We start from the raw sequence: 21,603 nt of genomic DNA, 5'->3' as shown, positions 1-21,603 counted from the left end.
TCTGGAACCAAAGCCAATGAATCAATCAGAATCGAACTCGAACGACTTTGTTATTATTTGTTTTGCTTAAAAAATGGTTTACAAATAGGATTATTTTGAGGGGGTCACAAATATAATCAGCATAAATAGAACTAGCTATAGCGATAACCTGTCAATTTGAAATGCAGATTCTTTTGTTTATCTAAAGAAATATTATATTAATTGTATTGGGAACTATATATGAATTTTTATCAGCGAATGTACAAGCTTTTGAGGTTATAGTGCTGATAAAAGCACATGTAACACAAGAACCAGAGCATAATCGCCTCTAACTGTGCAGATCTTCGCCTCAAGTGACTTAGGTCTGTCGTAAGTCGCCAGCGGCGGTTGAAACTGGTTTGCAGCGACATCGACAGAGAGCGGCTAGTATAGAAGACTATCTGGAAAAAAGGAACACTGCTCCGCTGCCTCCTCCGCCTGATGACTACAAAGCCTTGCCGAAACTTATCTGCTGCACAACAGCCTTCCCCCAGTCGCACCCAATTCCGATCCCGATCCCAGCTAATACCGCCCCTTTCCTTATCCGCTGACTAGCGATTTCTGCGTCGCAGTTGACGACTAAATATCATTCTAGAGAAATAGTTACTGATTCTTGGAAGAAATGGGTTTTCAAAATAACGAATAAGACAAGACAAACACTACATTCCTAGGGCTGGGAATATCTGCTCATCTGCGTTACAAAACGGTAATGCCCTCATCACAGGGTATAGCACTGATCATCATTCCTTTGCGACTCGATTGCGGGGGGTGGGTGGTTGGTGGTGGTGGTGGTGATGGTGGTGGTGGTGCTCCAGAGTAAGACTTTGGAATGTAAACCGACGTAGCGACGCCGACAGCGTTTTTATCAGCGAGCGCAAATTTCACCGCGCGGAGTTGGCGACTCTGAATGGGATGCGTAATTAATAGATGATGATGAGAGCAAACATGATGAATGCAGAGCACAAACACTGGTGTGTGTGTGTGTGTGTATGGTGAATGTTTGCAGATTGGAATGGGATTCTATATCTCGACCTAGACAGTCTATTTTTGGGTCAGTGTAAGCAAAGACAAACATCACACCAACGACCAACGACGACCAGTCAGTCAGCCAGCCAGACAACAAAGACCATCTGATGATGGTGCTGATGAAAGCCAAACAAACGCGTTGCTATTTTAAAAACGCACCCATTGCAAATCGATTCTAAAACGCATTCGAAGCGATATGCTTTTCAAACTGACTACTTACTTACATTTCAATTTGAATTTGGTCCAGCCCAATTCACACGTGCTCATTTTTCGCCGCCTTGCCAACGGATTTGTTTGTCCGCAGCCGCAGTCGCAGCCATTGTAAAAGTTAATGGTGTATTCGTATGCCAGACCTGGATGGATTGATAAGCTAGCCAAATCTCTAGGGCGAAATCTTTAGCCCAAAACTCCAAGCGCTTGGAAACGGAAGATTAGCGGGAAAACCAAACAGGTAGTTGGGTTCAGTGCTCCCTTGCTGCCACGGTTGAGTTGTAGTTGCAGTGCATTTGAACTTTGGACGAGGAAGATCGATCGAATGGCGACAAAAACCCTCAACCGCAACCTGAAAACCTCCATTTACCGCCCGGAGGTTTTTCCGAATTGCGCATCAGACCCAAGACAAATCAGCAGGCTAATGCTGATGCAATCCAGGCAATCCATTGCGTTAGAACCCGGACGGAGTCGCGGTTCCAGTTTCGAGCTAGCCAGCGTGTCTATTGATAAGACCGTTCGCAGATAGAGGACTAGAATCGAAGAGCGCATCAAACCAATCCTTCAAGGACATGTTCGGGTTTCAGCTGGAAAACTGAAAGGTCAAATTATTGTCGACTTTATATTAGTAATATGATACTCGTATATGATATAGTTAAACGAGGCACTAAGCAATGCCTAAAAATTAACACAAAATGAACAGAAAATGAACACAAACTGAATCTAAAATGAACACAAAATGAACACAAAATGAACACAAACTGAACACAAACTGAACCAAAAATGAACACAAAATGAACACAAAATGAACCAAAAATGAACAGAAAATGAACACTAACTGAACCAAAAATAAACACAAACTGAACCAAAAATAAACACAAACTGAACACAAAATAAACAAAAACTGAACCAAAAATGAACACAGTAATAAATCAACAGAGATCTTGTATTTGGACTAGATACTAGCTGATATTCGGAAAACATATACCACTCAAAAGAAAATATATCATTAATGATTGTAAAATTACTGGATATCGAGACCACAGGGTTACAGACCTGATTATTTTATTATGATTATTATGAGTAATGTAAGGGGGGCTCTAAAAATGGTTTTCACATGCCACTCAAATACGAACATGAACATCTGGGTTCTGTTTTGCAATGGGGTTTCCGACTTGTTCAGCGATACACAAAGAGCCCACAATGAATCAGCTCGCGCTGGCGATAGCTTGCCAGCGATTCCTACCAGGTAGTAGTAGTGGCTTCGATGGACCAATGTCCAAGACACTAAACGGGGATTGGGCTACCTGGGTGGACTACCTGGTGGGTGTGCAAAGCCAATCCAGGCCAGCGATTGAGTCATTGGCTTGCGCAACTGTACCTGGCAGGCAAGGGAAAAGCCGGAAATTCCCGGGTGACACCGCCCAAAAAGAAGGATCGGATCAGCGATACCTGTGAGCAAATGAGCAAAGCTGACCTGCTTTTTGGGTGGAAAAGGTCATGCAAATGAGGCCGCCACTTTGCGAGTTGACACATTTAGCGACGCCGCCGTCGCTATCTTTGTTTTTGCGGACTGCGACGTCGGCAGCGGAGATGGCGTCGCCGTCGCCGTCGCCGTTGCCGTCTTATAAACTAATGCGTATGAAGTTCAGAATTAGTTTTGCATTGGCCGCGTTTAGAGCAGCAGCAGCCTGCGAGAGCGAGCATCGCATTCGAAAACATAACATATTCAAGAGACGCGAAGATCCAACGATCGTCGGTGGAGAGTGAGAGTTGAACGCGACCGCCATCGCTTATCAAACAGCCGCAGCGTGTGCCGATGAGAAACCTGCGTTTCCGCCAATTCGTTTTAGCTGGCAAGAATCGCTACCGGATATACCATGAGTTGGTTCAAAAGATCGTCGCGTGCACCGTCCGTGAGCCGCCCGCAATCACCCGCATCACTCAACCAACCAACGCAGCAGCCGCAGTCAAATCAGTTGAATCATCGCGATATGTCCAAGTCGCTGAGCTGGCTGGATGAGCGATGCATTGAACGGCAGGAGCCGGAGGAGTTCTTTCACGATCCCGACCATGTGCGACACTACAAGGAGGAAGCACAGTTCCTCAGCATCATGTCCGAATGGGAGATCATCGAGCATCCGCCGCAGTCCAATTACTTTTCAGCGGACTTCGAAGAGGAGCTGCTGCAGCAACGAACACAGCTGCCAATCAGTTCACCAGAGGAGATCAATGCCAGGGATAAGGAGACGGTTACGGTTAAGGATAAAGAGTCAAAGGCTGCAATCAAATCGAAACCCAAACGCAAACGAAAATTCCTGGAACTGCTGTTCGTGGACAACATACAGACGGGAATTGCCCTGCCCCAGGACGAGAATGAAAGTCCACAGCGGGCGCCATCGTCGCCAACCGCAGTGCTGTGCAAAAAGTCCAGGAAGTCGAGTAGTGCCAACAGTATTGCCATCCCATCCACACACCAAGTGGCTACATGTCCGCAACAGGTGCTTAAAGACTGCCGCATCAATCGGAAACAACTGAAGACTGAGGCGCTGGCCAGCTCCATAATGGGCGCCATTGGAAAGTGTCCCGCCGGGGAGGATGCCGTGCCGGGAGCAGCTAGCAACGAGCCGGATCAGTGCCATCCTGGTGAGCAGAACACCTGTGATCACTACGACATCAAACAGTTCTTTCACCTGGACGAACAGGGCAACATCCTGCTGAGCATGGCGCACATTGTCGAATGCCAAGCACTGGGCCTGTGCCTTCAATCCCAGAGTCGTCGTCTCTATCGTCGCTATCGACGTGGCTGTGAGTGCGCCGACGAGGACTTCTGCCAGAGTCGTGGCTGCTGTCGCATCCTGCGCCGTTTGCTCCGACTGCTGTGTGAATTAATAGCCGGTAAGGGGGAGGCTCATCCAATCGATAAGGGAGTCTCACAGATGATAAGCGTCTCTATGTGAACCCATATGTTAACTAGATAGCTTAGCTTCATATAAATATTTACCTATATACTATATGCCAAAACAGTTTATATCTTCTAACTAACAAAATCTGTTATCTGTTTGATTCTTGCAGGTCACCCCCGCAACAAGATGAGCATCCAGAGCAGCGGACCCGGCGATTCTTTGCGGGCATACACCCTGCAATTGGCCCAGGATCCCAGCTCCACGTTTGCCCGCAACATTGAGAACTTCATTTGCTGCACCAAGGAGTCCCGGGAGGCGGCGCCCCAGGTGGTGATGCGGAATATGCGCCAGTTCATGAGCGGCATGAAGAACTACCTGGTGAAGCATGGCGAGGGCAAGTTTCATGCGGAACTGGAGACGGCGAGGGCGCGACTCAAGTCGGATGAGTTCCTTAATCTGGACGCCATGCTGGAGACGGTGATGCACCAGTTGGTGGTGCTGCCGCTGCGTGAGCATCTCTATGGCATTTTCGTGGATCACTATCAGCGCAGCGAGGATATCCAACTGCTGGCGCAGAATGTGCGCTACGCCTGCGAACGTGAGGCTGCCGACTTTGGCATCAGGCCCACGGTAACCCCACCATCACAGGCCGCCCTGCGGCTCATCGCCAATCTGCTGTGGCGCCTGCAGGAGGCCGAGTTGCCGCTGGACAAACTGGAGCTCTTCCTGTGCGTCATCTCGACGGTATTCGATGCCACCGGCTGTCCGCGTGGCCAGCAGCTGGGCGCCGATGATTTCCTGCCCGTGCTCGTCTATGTGGTGGCCAAGTGCGGATTCGTGGGCGCCGAGATCGAGGCGGAGTTCATGTGGGGCCTCCTCCAGCCGACCCTGTTGAATGGGGAGCCGGGCTACTATCTGACCGCCCTCTGCAGCGCCGTTCAGGTGCTCAAGACCTTCATGGCCTCCGAGGGGGAGAGCGGCAGCGGATCCCTGGACGTAAGTAGCAGTCGCAAATGAGCTGGGTTTCCCTTTCCAAATAACTTACTTAAGGAAAGTAACTAGGAAAGAAAAACTATTAGCTATATATAAACTTGACGCTTGAATCTAGACTTCATACATGGGATATTAGATTAGTATTCATTCTTTTTAATAAGCCATCTAAATTATAAAAGTTTGCTAAAGTTAGCTGGATATTAGATAATTATTCATTCTTTTTAATAAGCCATCTAAATTATAAAATGTATCTGACTATTGTTATTATTTACTATGTAATAATAACATACTTCAAAATTATTATACCTTATTATTATACCAATTATACTTCGATATATACTTCGAAATTATTATACCTTATTATTATACCAATTATACTTCGATATTATACTTCAATATTAATTATACTTCGATAATTGTTACTTGAAAAGAAAAAGTTCGATTTGATTAGCTTTTGATAAGGAGATATGGAAAACTCAGCTCACGCTCTAAAACCCCCAATAGTTGTGCACTGACTAACCATCATATACCTCTGCTTTTAGTGGCGCTCCAGCTGCCTGCCCGCCTGCTCCAGTGTGCTGCGCGTGATCATACCCGACGAGTGCAACGGATCGCTGCAGACGAGGACACTACCGGTGCGACCACATACCACCACCCGCGAGGTGTGCCGCATCATTGCGCACAAGGCGCGCATCACGAATCCGCAGGACTATGCGCTCTTCAAGCTGGTCGATGGCGAGGAGACGCTGCTGACGGACGCCGAGTGTCCGCAGGATGCACGACTGGCTGCCAAGGGCAAGCACTGCATGCTGGCCTACAAGCGGATCGATGCCAAGATCGCCTGGCCGACTGCCCAGCTGGCAGGACACTGATTCAGCTCGTTTCACACATACGACACATACCGCCCCGCCCGCCCTGCCCTTCTTGCTCACTAACCAAGCATATTTGATTAATAATTTATTATTATTACATTAAAATATACTTAGTAGCCTGTAAGTAAAGCTAATTAATGCTAATTAGAAAACATATAATGTGTACTAAACATCAGTATTGAGTTAAGTGTGTTTTTTTTTTCCTGACCCACTCACGGGTCAAACCCCCTTTTTTTTGCTAATAAATGTACTATGCGAATACATATACACACACATATACGATATATAAACTTTTAGCCAGTAGAGTTGCAATTTCTGCACAAACGAAGCGATGGAGTGAGTCATCTAAACGAATCTACACTCTAAACATATATGCAGACACGATCCAGACATTTGGTGTGGATCGTGTGTGCCATCCTGGAGACCAAAAGCACAGTTCAACAATCACGGAAACAATCAATCATTCATTCAATCAAACATTGAACCATCAGTATGAACCATCATCATTAAACTACACAAAAAGGCATTTAGGTGTGAATGGGTTTCGTGGTTTCTTTTTAAGAAGCAAAACCATATTATATTAAAATATAAACCATTACATTTTAATATTTATGTTCAACTAAACTTCACTGCTATCGACCCTCGAGATATACATACATACCTAAATACATACATATTTTTTTGTATACTTTGTAAAATATGTGACACGTAATCCAAATAGCAAGCAAATAAATAACCAAAATAAAATATGCTCTTTTAATGTATTGTTATTTGAGGTCAGTTGAAGTGACAGTGTATTTTGTTATGGACTTTCCGCTGGTTCCTCAAAATAGACCACTTCACTGCCATTGTATAATGCAACATACTTTGGGGCTAAGAATTCGAAATAGAGCTTCTTATATATTTGCAAAAACACAGATGTCCGGAAACCATGTACAGCCACACGGCGGTCTGATCCCAATGATTCCCGGATTGTTATTGTATTTTTTTTTGCTTTTGCTGTGTTTTTGTGAATTAGAGAGGTGGGGGCTATCGCCCGGGTTCATGTTGGATCGACTAACCAAAGTAAAAGTCGAGAGCCATCTGGGGACTTAATTGGCCCCACATACTACTGAAATCTCGAATCGAAACAGACGACGCGACAGATAACGATAATGTCCGGTGATTGATTTGCAAAGGCGATTGTCGTCTGGGGCTCGAAATGGAATTGCCAATATACATATATTTTTGTCGCCAAGAATCGATGCTCTCTTCTTGGACGCTTCCAGCGAAAATAGCCGAATCAAATGGCGCAAGTTAATCTGGAATGTGGTGGTATACGAGTAGAACTATCAACGCTCCTCTGCTCGCTTTGTTTTGATGGAAATTCAAATTCGGTGCGATAAGGACCACACACTCGCACGTATGACGATCGACGAACGGACAATTTAACGGACAGACGGACGAACGGACGGACACGGACTGAACTTTTAATTTCGCAACGTGTGCAAAAACGCACCGAAAGACGAAACGATATAATTTGGGATATATGATATGATCGCTGATGGCTGGAACTCAGCCATTTTGTATGCCATTCGGAAACATCGCATTTTAGCCAAGAGGCCATATCCTGATTCTTGCATACAAAAAAAAGAATATTTAGTTAAAATATAGAATTCTATAGCTCGTTGAGCTCGTAATGACATTTCTAATCGAACTGTGTTTAAAAATAAAAAAAAAAAAAATGATGTTTTTTCCCATTTTATAAAATTGTTGATGATTTTTTCCGAAAATCGTTTTTCTGTTTTTTTTTTTGGGATTATAAATATCAGTATTTTGATCAGAACTTTCAAAATATTGGTACAAATACGGAATGTCATACCTCGTTGAACTCGTAATTAATTAATTTCCAATGAAATGGTTTTAAAATTTGAAAAACATTTTTTTCTGGAGTTTTGTGCAACTTTTGAGAAAACAGTAGTAGTTTAAATTAACAAAAAAGTGATGGGTATCGTTAGCATTGGTAAAAAGCGGTTCAAAACGGTTATTCCCTTGGCTTTCTGACTGCTGTTTAACGAGTTATGAAGAAAAATCGTATCTCTGCCAAACATTTATTATCGCAATTCTCAGTTATCTTCGATTCGATTTAGCCAAGTTCTATTGTCTGCACCGAGTGCTGCAGCAATGTTGCACGAATAGGGCTATGTAGTTCTGGTCTAAGTAGTAAGAACTTTTCCTTTGTTTTGCTATCGTGCAACAATTGTTAATTGATACAGATTGGAGTTTGAGCAAGCCGTAAATTTTTGGTTTAATTATAAATAGATAGCTGCTGGCCAACGATCGACAACGCTGGCCAGTCGCGAGATTGCAGCGGCTCTTGATTTTTGCTATTTGGAGTGTGCTCTTATCAGCGCGACACACAGCAAACAGCAACCTCAAAACGCTCCAATGACGTGATAATAAACAATTATTTCCAGTCCAAATGGTCCCGGAGCCCGAAAAGCCCCATCCCCCCTGGCGAAGAAAAAGATTAAGAAGCCAAACATCGGTGCACAGGGAAAAAATCGGGAAAGTTTTCGCTCGGCTTCCGAAAGTACAGTTGCCCTTGAGCTCTATAGGTTAAAAGTTTTTAATTTTGAAAACCCCAATCCGACGAGTAACTTCCGAATATGCAAACACCCAAATCTGCACCCAATAGCCTTTTGCCCCTTGCTAAGCACACGAATTCTTTGACACTCTTGGAGGCCTTCATAGTTGCTGCAATATTTTGATCAAGTTGATCGCGTAATTTTGTAATAAAAACATTTTCCCACAATAATATTGTTGATAAACAACACATGCGATCCTATTTTTTTGTAACCGTGCAAAATCAAACGACAGCGTTGCGATGTTTCGATTAGACGCTTCTAAGTACAGAAAGTCAGGCGGCGGGCAATAAAAACAATAAAAACAATAGATTAGCGAGAGTAAATATATTGATTGCACGGATGAAGTGGGCTGTTCGATAACTTTCGCAAAGTCCCATAACCAACTGGTGATTCGGTGGTCGGTCGTTGGCCATTCGGTGGCCAAGTGGTGAAGTGGCGAAGTGGTCAAAGGGCCACAGTCGACGGTGTGCCATAAAATTAGCTCAAGTCCCGTCGATCGTGTGATCAATCGATTCGATCTTTGGGCGCTGAACACCCAGTGGCAGTTGAGAAGTTGTTAGACCTTGTGATCAAGCTATGATTAATTGGTATAGTTTAATTGATCCAGTGCTTTCAGTTACTTCATTTTTCTTTCACAAATGCTTACTTTCTTTATTTATTTAAAGCATTTTTTACCTTTCGAGTACTTGTATCACTTAATTATGTTGGGTTTGTAAATATTCCCCATCGAGTTGAGTATCATTTAATTGTAATAAATACCTAATCACCTTATAAAGCTTATAACATCCGGGTTCCCCGTTATTTTCTTTCACTCATCGATAGGTAAACACCTCTTAACAAAGGACCCCACTTGCCTGAATATTTATATTGTTATTTTATAATTGCACCACGAAGTGGCAACCATAAACAAATTCAATAAAATAATTAATGTCAAGTAATTGATAATGTCGAAAGTATATATATGGCCAGAAGTAAGACGACTTCTGTATGGTCTAGCCAGTTGTTTCCTCCCCCGCCCCACCGATAAGCGAACGTCTCACCACAAAACTCACTCCAACTTTTTGGGCCACCCACGCGAAATCCGTGTACCTTTGGCCCAGAGTAGCATTAGTTATAGTACACATACAATAACAAGCAGAACAACCAGGCCCGTGCTAGTAATCGCATTACGCATACGCCTCGTGCGCGGAGTGTGAGCAGGTGCAGTGGCTACATTGCTCTTTGTTTTGGCAAAACAATCGCAGGTCTTGCAGCACATTACATTTCAGTTAATTAAGGTAATCTACTAAGTAAGCCCTATTTATTGTTGGTTTCCAATTTTACTGATTAATTGACGTTTAAATGTGCCACTGTATGAATATATATATATTATAATATAATTATTTATTTCACAAAACAACGAACTTTGGCCCACTGTGCGAGCGATGAGAGCGAGAGAATCCGCTTAGCTGGCGCATTGGCAATCATCTGAGGCCCAGCCGAAGATCCAATCGCTTGACGCTGATATAGTACTCAATATAAAGTCGTATTGTCGGCTTGACGATCGGCTATGGGCGATCCGAACTGAAAAGCCAGCTGTCGCATAAGCGAAACCAAAAGCAAACCACTTGGCATTCGCGCTGGGCGAGCTGAGCAGTGCGAGCGTCAAGTGTCGCGGCGGTTTTATTTTTCTATATAAAATAATTCATTTCATTTAATTTTTTCCGCTGACATCCCACCATACCGAAACGTACCACCACACACCATACTATTTTCACATTCACATCTGTTTTTTGTTTTCGTTGTTTCGTTGAGCGTTGCGTTATTTTTTTGTGTGTGCGCGCGAGAGCGTTTTGACTTGGATCATCTCGAGATCAGATCAGATCAGTGGTAAACAAAGACTCAGTGAGCAGCAAATCACTAGGACGAGATCAGCCATGGAGGTGTACACGTCGGACAGCTCGGACACGGATTCGCGGGAGCAGAAGACACTGGACTTTGGCCGCATGAGTCTGGACCTGGTCACGCTGGAGGATCACCTGGCCTCGCCGCAGAAGGCGCTGCTCAAGTCCAGTGGCGACATCGAGACCATGCTGCTCAATCACAATCGATTGGTCGGCCTGCCCCGTCTACTGTTGCAGTTTGGCAATCTGAAGATACTCGATCTCAGCTCGAATGCCATCACCACGCTGCCGGATGCCGTCTGCCAACTGCCGCTGGTTACTTTGATCGCCAAGAACAACCTGCTGACCAATGCATCGCTGCCCAAGTCGCTGCTCACAAAAATGGCCAATGGCAATAATGGTGGCTCCAGCTCCACGCTCAAGGAGCTCAATCTGAGCGGCAATCAGCTAACCCACTTTCCGGAACAGGTCACCGAGCTGCGCCACCTCAAGTACCTCTACCTGGGCGGCAACAAGATCTCCAGCGTCTCGAAGGATATCTGGAAGATGCAAAGGTATGTGCTAGTCGATCGTTTGTTTGCTCAAGTGTTTTTTTTGTCGTTGTCTTTGCTGACAATGATTTGTATGAGCAACTTTGGTTTACCCATTTATCTGCGTTTCTGAGTGATTAAGACAAAGAAAAACAAACCCATAATGGGTATAGTATCAGGCACAATTACAGGTTCGAAATATATTAAGAAGCGTAACATTGTAGCCTTTCTCAAATAATTAAGTTATTTTTATGCTATTTTTAATTTGATTACTTTCGATTGAGTTCGCAAAGTTGAACAATAGAACCCGTGAAGGTCAAAAATGAAACTTCAGACTGACAAACAATGATCAAAACACACGAAAAGGCCGATAAGTTGGAATCAAATTAATAGTATAGATAACGAAAAATGGGCAAAATATTAGATTTACGATTCTAATTTCATTGTTGGCGGTGGCGACATTTGAATTTGGATTGGACATAGGGTATATATTACCCTATACGTGCTTTAGCCTTTATACGATCTTTAGCCTACAAATGTATATAGTTTTCTTTTCCCAACAATTTTTACATTATCAGTTGAATCCAATTGGTACAATTTGGTGGCATGACGCAGAGGCGTCTCTTTACTTGATTTATTAGGGAATTGATTGGGTTTTTACCCTCTGCCATTCCATTTCTGCAAGTGTATTGGCTCCCCATCAGCAATCCCGCTCTCCCCCGCTCCCCCCGCTGACCGCTCGACGTTGGCCACTCGTGGAGAAGGGGCGACGACTACCCGCTGTTGCCATGTATAAAAGCACCACAGGCACGGCACAGACGAGATCGTACTATATAGCTATATAGCCGGGGTGCTGATAACGCCGGTCTGCCACTTGTCCGGCGGGGTTGGGCGCTTCCAACGGGTCGCTCGTTTGGTGGATTCGATGGATTCGGCTGACGGTGGCGGTGGCGGTGGCGGTGGCGACGTAAAGGCCAAATCTAGCAAAAACACGTACTCGAGTCGACACAATCGATTTGGTCGGCCCATAAAGATACGGCCGGGTATTAATATAATAATAAACAAAGAGCAAAAATGGCACAAATACAACAAAATCGCACAAATACAACACAAATATTAAATATCAGTTGAAAAACAATTTAAACTTGACTACTTGACGACCACGTCTTGACCATTTATTACCCTGCTCGAAATTCGATTAAATAGTGCTTAGGATATGCTAGCTGCCAATATGGATGGACTTATGTTGTTCTTGTTAGATCTTTTAGCAATAAAATATTCAAGATGCCTTTGTTTATGACTTGTTATGAATACCAGGTACATCAATTCAAATGGGCATTAGTTATCGGAGTGCCTGGACTTTGCCATGTCGACGAGGGAATTGATTGTTTCGCACCCAAGACCCCATAGGAATGTGAAGAGGACATTGGGCGCATATTGTAGAGTGTGCCCATAAACCGTGATAAAAGCTGTGAGCCTGAGCCCCTCAGCTTAGTGATTCACTTTAAATGGTATAAACACTCATGGATGTATTCGAATTTCTTTTATCTTGTGTGGGCTTTTAGCCTTAATTCCAATTTAATTGCATATTTAATACAAATATATAGTATCTCGGCTACAACCAAGGCCAAAAAGACCAGCTCATTTAAATATGTTCTCTGCCTAGACTCTTATTTTCTACGGGTGGTAACTAAAAAGTTACTTCACAGTTGGTGACTGTCTGGAAAAAGTATTAGTGTAGCTGCTACTTAATTGGCAATCATTGCATTTATATTAAGTACATACGTATACTAAAGATTTAGCTAGATCTGGAATATATTTTTTTAACTTAAAGTATATAAATATAAGTGCATTCCAACATTTAAATTCTAAAGCAGTTATGCCCATGGATAACTCAGATGGCTAACTTCGAGCTGCTTTTGTTTATTTGCAGCCTGCATGTGCTGTCCCTTGGCGGCAATCTGATCAGCGAAGTACCCGAGGCGGTGGGTTCCCTTAACCAGCTGCAGGCTCTCGTCCTGTGCGACAATCTGATCGAGATCCTGCCCACCAGCATCGCCCGGCTGAAGAACCTCAAGTCGCTGCTGCTGCACAAGAATCGTCTGCGTCATCTTCCCAAGGACATCGTGGCACTGAAGAACCTGACTGAGGTAAAAACCGATTCTTTAAAACTTCAATACTCGTACTATATAATAATTAACGAATTTCATAAATCATTTAATGGTACGCATCTTTCTTACTGATCCGTCTGCTTCCTTCATCCACAGTTGAGTCTGCGTGACAATCCGCTGGTGGTGCGCTTCGTGCAGGACATGGCGCTGAAGCCACCCACCCTCCTGGAGCTGGCTGGTCGCATGGTGAAGGCCAGCGGCCAGCGACCCGGACCCTATGACATCCCCAGGACACTGGCCGAGTATTTGAACAGCGCCAACTGCTGCGTGAATCCCAACTGCAAGGGCGTCTTCTTCGACAATCGGGTGGAGCACATTAAGTTCGTCGACTTTTGCGGCAAGTACCGTGTGCCATTGCTGCAGTACCTCTGCTCCTCCAAGTGCATCGAACCGGAGCAGCCGGCGGCGCGCGGCACATCCGTTCCGGCGGCGAACGCCAGCAGCGGATTCATGATGCGCAAGGTGCTGCTGGGCTAGCCGGCATTCCGGCCCGGCCGGGCCCACTCCGGCTCCTGGGGCCCTAACCATATTATACGGGAGCGCGAGCGGAGCGTCGTCTGATCCGTTATCGGATTTGGAGCGGACACAGAGACACGAAATCGATATCGGATTGGGAATCGGAGGCGGATGCGGAAGCAGAAGAAGAAGCAGAACTTGGAAGCGAAACGGAACGGAAATGAGAGCTTAAGCGGAAATGGTTGAATGGATCCACGCGTTCCGAGGAACCGTGGTGTCCGCCAGCCACCGCCGCTCGCCGGGATTCCCATTGGCTTCTACACACGTTATGAAATCAAATTTGAACTAGTTTGCTAAGTGATTACACGACCTGTTTGTTTGCTCGCCTTGCGTGCCAATTTCTGTGTTTTGTTTGTTTGTTTCGATTGTTTCAATTGTTTCGATTGTTTCGCTTGTTACCCACACCTACACAATCTACATATACCAAAGAAACATACTAGGCTGGCTTTCACTGGGCAGAAACAACAAAAGCGAAAAGGATTCGAGTGGCTTGCTAAGCATTTGGCGATTATAAGCGCCGATATGGCAGATTGCACTTGTCTAACGACTGTCTAACCTTATCTAGCCCCATCTATCTAAATTGAGTTAGTAACCGAAAACCTTAGCACAAATGTTAGATATTCCACAAACTATAACTGCAACCGTAATCAAATTTCCGCCCGATTCTTTTCGTTCAAAAGTGAGTCATTTGAATTCAAATGCTGACCAAATGGCATCATTTAGTTTTTCCAACAAGTTGCCTTAAATTGTAAGTTAAGCTTTGCCCAATAGCAAAATTTGAAATAAAAATTTGACCCAACCTTTGGCAACATGCTAACCCAACCCCACCGCGTTTTGGTAAATCCTCTTATACTTTTAAGATCTACTACACCTGCACCTGTGCCTCGAAAGGATAACGCCTGTGAATTATTGTTATGAGTAGTGTTTATTGTGTGTTTAATCGCTCACAGCTTGCCGAAGTTCGCGCCACGGACAGCGTCTACAACTAGATTATTTCAAAAAAATGGGGAACAGTGAGGGGGGGGTTGAGATACTCGGACTTGTCGTTAGTCAGGGGAAAAATATAAATACAAAACTAGAGGGCGGCCAACGAGTGGGTCACAGAGTGTGAAACACGGAACAGTCAACAGAGTGTAGAGTTGGATCATGTCAGGGCTGCGACTTACGGCTACGAAGGGGGAGCTACCACACCGCTTGCCTTTTTGGGAAGTGGTCCGTTGGGATCCAGAATAATTCTCAAAAAGGCAGCGCGGGCAGGATTACATCTGCATTACTTGCGGAATGGGGCGCGTGTCTTAAAATGCTAGTTATATGGAGTAGTAGTTGAATGTAGGTGTTTTTGGCTCCTGAATGGGCACAATCTACTGGATCATCACCTCCTGGCTGGTGTCATCGACCTCCATGGCGGCCGGCTCGTCCTTTGCGGCCTCTTCGGTGGCCATTTCGGCGACACTGCCGCTTTCGGCCATGACCACCTCTTCGACGGCAGCCGATGGCGAGACGCGTGCCTCCTCCTCGGCCGGAGTGTCCTCCATTGGCTGGTCGTTGAGGGCCAGGATAGGTGGAGTTACAGCGGCGGCGGCGGTCAAGGGCGATGCCTGTGAGTCGTCGGCTGCCTCGGCGGGCGGCGTCTCGGCAGCCGAGTCGGCGGCGCCTAAAGGAGATTGCGGTGTGGTGGCAGCTGCCAGATCTTCAACAGCGGGACTGGAATCATCCACAACCGGCGGCTTCTCGACAGGTTCCTTGACTGCCTCGGTGGTTTCGGAAGTGGTCACGTCGTCCTTCTTCTTCTCTGTCTCTGCTGTCGATTCGGCAGCCTCCTTTTCCTCCGAAACCGGCTTCTCGGCCGGCTCTGTTTCAGTCTTTTCGGGTTGGCTCTTCTTGGTCTCGGCCTCTGGATTGGCCTCAGATTTGGTCTTCGGTTTGGATTCGGAAGAAGCTACCTTATTTTCAGCGGGCTTTTCTGCTGGTGATGCAGAGTCAGTCTCAGTAGCTTCGATTTCGTCCTTTTTCTCAGTTGCAATTGGTGCATCTTTTTTCTCCTCCTTCTCGTTTTCTGCCTTGGCTTTGGCAGGCTCCTGGTTTTCGCCCTCGGCAGGCGGTGTAGATTTTTCGACAGCTTCCTTTTCGGCTAACTGTGCCACCTTTTCGTCCAATTTGTCGGATTTGTCGACCTCTTCTTTCTTTCCAATCTCTTCCTGTGGCTCGGCAGCCACCTTTTTATCCTCCTCCCCCTTCTTTTCCTGAGCAACCAGTTCTTTCTCTATTTCTGGAGATTTACTCAGCATTGGGTCCTCCGCCTCGTCATCGGCAGATCCTGGGAAAGTTTCCTCCGGTTCATCCTCCTTCTTACTGCCGTTAATAGGCTGCTTGGTGGCCTTGGCCTCCAGATCAGCGTCCTCCACCTCCTCATCGGGCTCCTCGATCTCGGCAGCCTCCTGCGGCGAATCAGTCTCATCGTTGTCACTCTTATCCTCCTTATCCTTTTTGGCCTTGGCTGCCACTTCTGCGTCCGGTTCATCAGTCGCCTCAGAACGCTCTTCTTCATCGATCTCCAGTTTTGCCTTCTTGGCCTTGGGCTGAACATTGTCATCCGATCGCGGGCAGCTGGCCTTCTGGGCACCACCTGCCGACACGGCGCTGGGAGCAGAGCCCTCCTCGGCGTTGCCATTATTATTCTCCATTTCAATGTCAATGTTTACCTCCATGGAGAGATCACCGTTGACCACGGAATCTAGCGAGTCGCCATTCTCACTTTCGGTACGCTTGCGTCCCGGATCGATGGTGCTAACCACTGTAAAAAGATAGTACCATGGGTGAGCTAGAATATCAAATGCATAATACCTAGTTATAGGTACAAGTATGGGACTTACCTAAAATATTTTTCTCCAAAGCACGCATGAACTTATCGATGCGCGAGTACTGCTTGCGAGGATCGATAAGGAGCTCGCACAAACGCTGCACGGTGAAAGGAGCTGCATTGAATAGATCCAGGCGCTCTAGCAACGAGGACTTCATGGTCTCATAGTTGAAAGGATCCACATTCGGATAGTTGGGAATCTCTGCAAGGAGTTATGATGGTGTTCTGTTATTTTGGCCGCGGGGGTTTGCATTTCGGATATAATTTATGGTTCAACCTGACAATAAAACCACCATGACAGCCGGAAAACTCACCCTCCAAACGCGGCGAGTCCTCATTAAAGTGCTTGATCACGCTGAGCAGCTTCTCGCGGAACAAGTACTTCAGGCTGGACCACTTGAAGATGGTGTCCCCAGTTTTGGCCACATATTGCAGGTAGTCCTCCAGCTCCTTTGGGATTTCCTTTTGCTTGAGATCCGTGAAGCGCTCCAGGATCTGTAGTATCTCGTCGCTGTTCTCCATGGTGACCATTTAGGCGATCGCTGAGCGGAGGGGAAAACTGTGTGTGTGCAATGTGGAAAAGGGGGGAGAAAGATGAAAAGTTGTGAGCAAAGAGAGGAGATCAATAACCGGCCGGCAAACAGTTATGAAAATTTTCCTCCTCGAGGTAGACACACAAAAACCGAGAGAGAGTTAACGAGGAACTGCAATTGTGTGCAGGTATGCGCAAGACGCGGACATGAAGCATCTTGCATCTGCCAGCTGTCAGACTTTCTCTCTCTGTCTCTCTGTCTCTCCCTTTTGGTGGAGGATTCGCAGGAGAAAACTAGTTATTTTGCACACAAGCACACATTTTCTACAATTCGCAAAAGCTGCTCTCACCTTTTGCATGAGTGTATGTGTGTGTTAGCGCTGCAACTTTTGTTGCCAGGTCACAGTTGTAGTTGTTGTAACTGTCTGCGCCAGACAGCCAAAAAAAAAGAATTATATATGTACATATGCGACGCCTTGCGATTTTCTATGGCGAAACCGGCCCACCTCAACATTTCCAGTTCTTGAATTTTCTCGCGCTCCTTGGCGGAACTTAACCTACCACACTTTTTGCTTACCTGCACTAGCTGGGCTACTGCTTTTTATCACAACTACGCCTTTTCGACAGCACTTAAATTTATGCGACAACTGGCTCACTCGCTTGCTTTTCAATTATTTTCGCAAGTAATATGACCGTTCGACGCCGGCAGTGATGAGCAACTGTCGATTGTCATTATCGTCCTTGCGAAGATAGTAATCGATGGTCTTAGAGCGAACATGGCACTAAGCATGGCGGTAAATATCGAATATAATCGGTTTTTAAATTGAAAAAGAATCCTCGCAACATTAAACAAAAACGTATATCCCATGCCTTACATGTCAAATACTTGTCACACCGAACTCACTTCTCTAAAGTTGTCCAGCAAAATTTGTTGTATAAATTGAACAAAACCCCGTCCAACTAAAAAACTAAAAGAAACTAATTTACATAAAATTTTGGTAAGTATAAGTTAACTCAAATCATATATTGATGAACTGGAAATGGTTAAAGCAGATCTACAGCTTCGGCTATTCTTAATAACTAGGCAAAATTAAAATTTATGTTATTAAATACATATATTTATGCTTTTTAAAAAGGCAGTCACCGTATCAATATCGTTAAAAGTAACTCGACATTGTGATTTAATAATTACATTTCATATTTCGAACACATTTTTCTAAGATTTTGTACTTCTTTGTTCGTATGTCTAGAAAAAACATTTGGAGTAAAGAGTCATGGCTAAGGACTACAGCAAGAACAAGCACGCAAATGCGGAGGATGGCTTAAAGGAGGAGACCGAGGCATACGAGGATCTGTCGGAAAAAGAGAAGCAGCACCAATTGTACGACACTCCGGACCAGGAGGATACCGGATGCAGTACGGTGGACCACAGAAGCGATTGCGACGGTGCCAGTGGCGTTATCGGTGGCGTGGGCAGTGGCGGTGGCTTCACCAACCATTTCGATGGCGACCCGCAGACCAGCGGTGCGGCAGGATTGCGCAGCGGACACCTGCCACAGAATCCGCCCATGAAATATCAACTGTACGTTGCACTGGAGGGCGCTGCCAACGGGAGCAACAAACTCCCCCCGACTTATGTCTTGTCGACCAGGAGAGCGATCAGCTGCCCAAACTTTAGACCGCCGACGTCGTTTTTATAATCCGGGACAAGCCACACTCAATCTTCCGCCGCAATGGCACCGATCTGCTGTACACAGCCCAAATCTCGCTGAAGGAGGTTCTGTGGTTACATTTGATTACATTGGAGCCACAGCGTAGTCGGTACAAGTATGGAGTACACTTTCGTGTGGAGAACTGGCGATGTTTTCATCTTTTACGGAACCATTGAAGAGACGTGGATCTACATACAACTAAATTATCTGTGCTTTACTCTAAATTAAATTATTTTCCTATATGATTCAGAAAAGTCTTTATAATCTCCATAGTTTACCTCTAACAAGCAAAGACCGCTACGAAGACCTCCGAGAAGAGAGAAACCACTGAAGTATAGTTAATTATATGTATAATGATTAAACACATTTGTGGGGGATCAGGATTAAACGTCGGCCGGTTTGAACTGTGGATTGTGCGAGCGTGCCATCTTGGCGCGCAGCCACTCGTCCGCGTGCCGCTGCTTGATATGGACATACATGTTCGAGCGGGAGCGGCACTCCTTGGGGCAATGCGGGCAGTTGTATAGCTGCAGGCCCGTATGGATGGCCATGTGCTCGTCCAGGTTGCGCTGCTGCTTGAAGGTTTTCTCGCAGAACGTGCACTGCAGATTGGTGGTCAGCTTGTGGGCATACTTCACATGACCGCGGAGCGCTGTGCGCGAGGTGCAGGTCTTGCCACAATGCGGGCACACGGTGTCCGTACTGTCGTGCGTGAAGCGATGCAGGCGCAAGCTGTGCTCGTTCTTCAGCCACACTCCGCAGACGGGGCACTCCACTGCGGGGGCAACCACGCCCTGGTGCTCCAGCAAATGGCGCTCGAAGGAGGGCTTAAACTTGAATTTCTTGCCGCAAATGTCGCAAACGTGACGATGCAGGTCTTCGTGGATGGATTGGATGTGCCTTCGCAGGCGGTGTACATTGGCAAAGCTGTAACAAGTAATTTTATATTATATAGAGTTCTCTACTTATATGCCAGTTTCTTCATCAAAAAATTGGATTTCTATGTTGCTATTCCATAAAACAGTGTCGTTGCGGAAATAGTATACAGCTCTCTCTCTCTCATTTGCGTTATTTGTACTAAACCAAAATATGAGCAAGAATTCCAATTTCTTCAGAGACCCTGTGCCCACCTTTTGCAGCAAATCTCGCAGGTGTGTTCCAGTTGATCGGTGTCATGCTTGGCCAGGTGATTGGCCATACGCCGCTCGCTACTAAAGGTGCGTTCGCACTTGGGACACGGGAACTTGAGCACCTTGCCGATCTGGGCAACCTTGTTGTGCACCGTCTCGATATGAGTGGCCAAGTAGTCCTGCGAGTTGAGCGATTTCTGGCAAATGGTGCAGCTATGGGAGTTTAAAGTCTATGTAACAACAGACATAACGATCTAGCTTCCAACTCACGTAAATAGCTTAGGGTTGATATGTTTGCGGATGTGGTCCATCAGTTTGGAGGCGCGAGTAAAGATTTTTCCGCAGCACTTGATGTAGTACTCGCGCTGGTGCGCTTCCAAAAAGTGGGTCTTCAGCTCGGATAGGTAGGGAGCACTAAAGTCACACAGGTCGCAGCTGGCGCTCATGTAGCTGGCAATAGCCTCCTCGTAGCTCTTCGCCAGCTGAGCGCGGGAGCAGCCCTTGGGCTTGCGCTCGAGAACGGCCTGTAGATCGGACTCCTGACCCGCGGTGGTTGTTCGCTGATCAGCGGCCTTTCTACGGCGCCGCTTGCCACCATCGTCGAGCAGATCGGCAAGCTCCTGCTGCAGCGAAATGGGACCCGGATCTTTGGAGGAACGTCCAGTGGTCTTACGCTTGGGCTTCATCTTCGTTTGCAGTCGGACCAGGGGTTCATCTTTAATGGAAGAGAAAATTAGTTACGGCGAATCCTTGGGAAACAGAAAGACAACAACCATCTGAGGAGTCTTCAGATTCCGGCTGGCCATCGGGCACCTCCGGTTCACTATCACTGGCTTGCAGGCAGGGCTTTTCGTCCTCCTCCTCGGACGCACAAGGCAGCTGCTTCTTAATCGGTTCCCTGACATCCACACTGTCCACATTCACGTCCAGCACGCTGCCCAGCAAGCTAAGGTTGTGCAGGTCCAACGGTTTCTCGTCCATGTCGCCAGCCGCCAGCGGCAGTTCGTCGATGTTGACATCCACGTCCACACCGCCCGTCCATTTCATGGCCGCACAGTCAACGTCCACGGTGAGAAACTCCTTCTTAAGTGAGCACTGCTTCTGCTCCACCAGCTGCCAGAAGCCATTGAAGTCCTCCAGATGTTCGCAACACTCGCTGCAGACGCTGGTCGAGATACCGTCGTCGGGCAGGATCTGCATGGGATTGCACATTGGTACGTTTATGGTATCATTATTACGTTAGTGACAAAAACACTTACCTCCAGCTGCAGAAACTTCGCAATCATCTTGACCAGGCGCGTCTCGGCCAGCGTATCGTCTGTCTCAAAGAGAAAGACTGCGCTTCCTGGACTGAGACATCGCAGGCAAAGGCGACAAATCATTTCGCACGAATTGAATCACAACGCAAAGTTAAATAAACAATAAGTTTAAACAATTTTTCGTTGTAAACAACATAATTCACCTATCGTGAATCGATAACAGTATTCAATTAGGAATGACAAAACTCCATCTCAGGTATGGTTTATGCGGGGTGGCATCACTGCGATTTAAGTATTTTTCGTCATGTTATCTTACAAGTTATGGTCGACGTTTTTAACTGTTAGCAAAGTGTAGTCC

At 46.0% G+C, this 21,603-nt stretch overlaps 5 protein-coding genes across 11 annotated transcripts in view; 3 read left to right on the top strand and 2 right to left on the bottom strand.

The window, feature by feature from the left end:
• The window catches only part of LOC120457382 (protein sprint), a 90,224-nt gene extending 83,465 nt beyond the window's left edge, over positions 1-6,759 (top strand). For 5 of the 7 annotated variants that reach the window (XM_039644925.2, XM_039644927.2, XM_039644926.1 and 2 more), the window contains 2 exons: positions 4,330-5,156; positions 5,696-6,759. In XM_039644925.2, coding sequence (XP_039500859.1) covers positions 4,330-5,156; positions 5,696-6,025 — 1,157 coding nt within the window. In that variant the 3' untranslated portion in view covers positions 6,026-6,759. Of the gene's footprint in view, positions 1-2,906; positions 4,153-4,329; positions 5,157-5,695 lie in introns of those variants that run through there. The other 2 variants (XM_039644932.2, XM_039644930.2) reach the window with 2 other exon arrangements.
• A 3,472-nt stretch (positions 6,760-10,231) lies between these two features.
• On the top strand, positions 10,232-14,574 carry LOC120456369 (leucine-rich repeat-containing protein 58). Its single transcript, XM_039643181.2, has 3 exons — positions 10,232-11,089; positions 12,999-13,215; positions 13,333-14,574. The coding sequence occupies exons 1-3, from the start codon at positions 10,569-10,571 to the stop codon at positions 13,711-13,713; spliced, it is 1,119 nt and encodes a 372-aa protein (XP_039499115.1). The 5' UTR covers positions 10,232-10,568; the 3' UTR covers positions 13,714-14,574.
• Positions 14,575-14,658: 84 nt separating this feature from the next.
• On the bottom strand, positions 14,659-17,869 carry LOC120455907 (serine/threonine-protein phosphatase 4 regulatory subunit 2). Its single transcript, XM_039642414.1, has 4 exons — positions 17,722-17,869; positions 16,927-17,171; positions 16,626-16,814; positions 14,659-16,546 (listed from the first exon to the last, which is right to left on the bottom strand). Exons 2-4 carry the CDS (start codon positions 17,141-17,143, stop codon positions 15,114-15,116), a joined length of 1,839 nt encoding a protein of 612 aa, XP_039498348.1. The 5' UTR covers positions 17,144-17,171; positions 17,722-17,869; the 3' UTR covers positions 14,659-15,113.
• Positions 17,870-18,000: 131 nt separating this feature from the next.
• LOC120455909 lies at positions 18,001-19,105 on the top strand. The gene is made up of 2 exons (XM_039642416.1): positions 18,001-18,142; positions 18,395-19,105. Exon 2 carries the CDS (start codon positions 18,419-18,421, stop codon positions 18,842-18,844), a length of 426 nt encoding a protein of 141 aa, XP_039498350.1. The 5' UTR covers positions 18,001-18,142; positions 18,395-18,418; the 3' UTR covers positions 18,845-19,105.
• An 84-nt stretch (positions 19,106-19,189) lies between these two features.
• On the bottom strand, positions 19,190-21,564 carry LOC120455908 (transcription factor grauzone). The gene is made up of 5 exons (XM_039642415.1): positions 21,246-21,564; positions 20,760-21,180; positions 20,257-20,701; positions 19,987-20,199; positions 19,190-19,783 (listed from the first exon to the last, which is right to left on the bottom strand). The coding sequence occupies exons 1-5, from the start codon at positions 21,366-21,368 to the stop codon at positions 19,240-19,242; spliced, it is 1,746 nt and encodes a 581-aa protein (XP_039498349.1). The 5' UTR covers positions 21,369-21,564; the 3' UTR covers positions 19,190-19,239.
• Positions 21,565-21,603: the final 39 nt, after the last annotated feature.

The sequence above is a fragment of the Drosophila santomea genome, chromosome X, assembly GCF_016746245.2.
Source record: "Drosophila santomea strain STO CAGO 1482 chromosome X, Prin_Dsan_1.1, whole genome shotgun sequence".
Classification (NCBI taxonomy): Eukaryota; Metazoa; Arthropoda; class Insecta; order Diptera; family Drosophilidae; genus Drosophila; species Drosophila santomea.
This window is presented reverse-complemented; position numbering and strand designations above follow the sequence as displayed.

Coding starts and splice junctions, on each gene's coding strand:
- LOC120456369 (XM_039643181.2), top strand. CDS start 10,569: ATGGAGGTGTACACGTCGGACAGCTCGGACACGGATTCGCGGGAGCAG. Junction 11,090..12,998: donor GATATCTGGAAGATGCAAAG/GTATGTGCTAGT, acceptor GTTTATTTGCAG/CCTGCATGTGCTGTCCCTTG. Junction 13,216..13,332: donor CACTGAAGAACCTGACTGAG/GTAAAAACCGAT, acceptor CTTCATCCACAG/TTGAGTCTGCGTGACAATCC.
- LOC120455907 (XM_039642414.1), bottom strand. CDS start 17,143: ATGGTCACCATGGAGAACAGCGACGAGATACTACAGATCCTGGAGCGC. Junction 16,815..16,926: donor GGACTCGCCGCGTTTGGAGG/GTGAGTTTTCCG, acceptor AACTCCTTGCAG/AGATTCCCAACTATCCGAAT. Junction 16,547..16,625: donor TTTGGAGAAAAATATTTTAG/GTAAGTCCCATA, acceptor ATCTTTTTACAG/TGGTTAGCACCATCGATCCG.
- LOC120455909 (XM_039642416.1), top strand. CDS start 18,419: ATGGCTAAGGACTACAGCAAGAACAAGCACGCAAATGCGGAGGATGGC.
- LOC120455908 (XM_039642415.1), bottom strand. CDS start 21,368: ATGATTTGTCGCCTTTGCCTGCGATGTCTCAGTCCAGGAAGCGCAGTC. Junction 21,181..21,245: donor CGAAGTTTCTGCAGCTGGAG/GTAAGTGTTTTT, acceptor AATCCCATGCAG/ATCCTGCCCGACGACGGTAT. Junction 20,702..20,759: donor ATCTGAAGACTCCTCAGATG/GTTGTTGTCTTT, acceptor CTTCCATTAAAG/ATGAACCCCTGGTCCGACTG.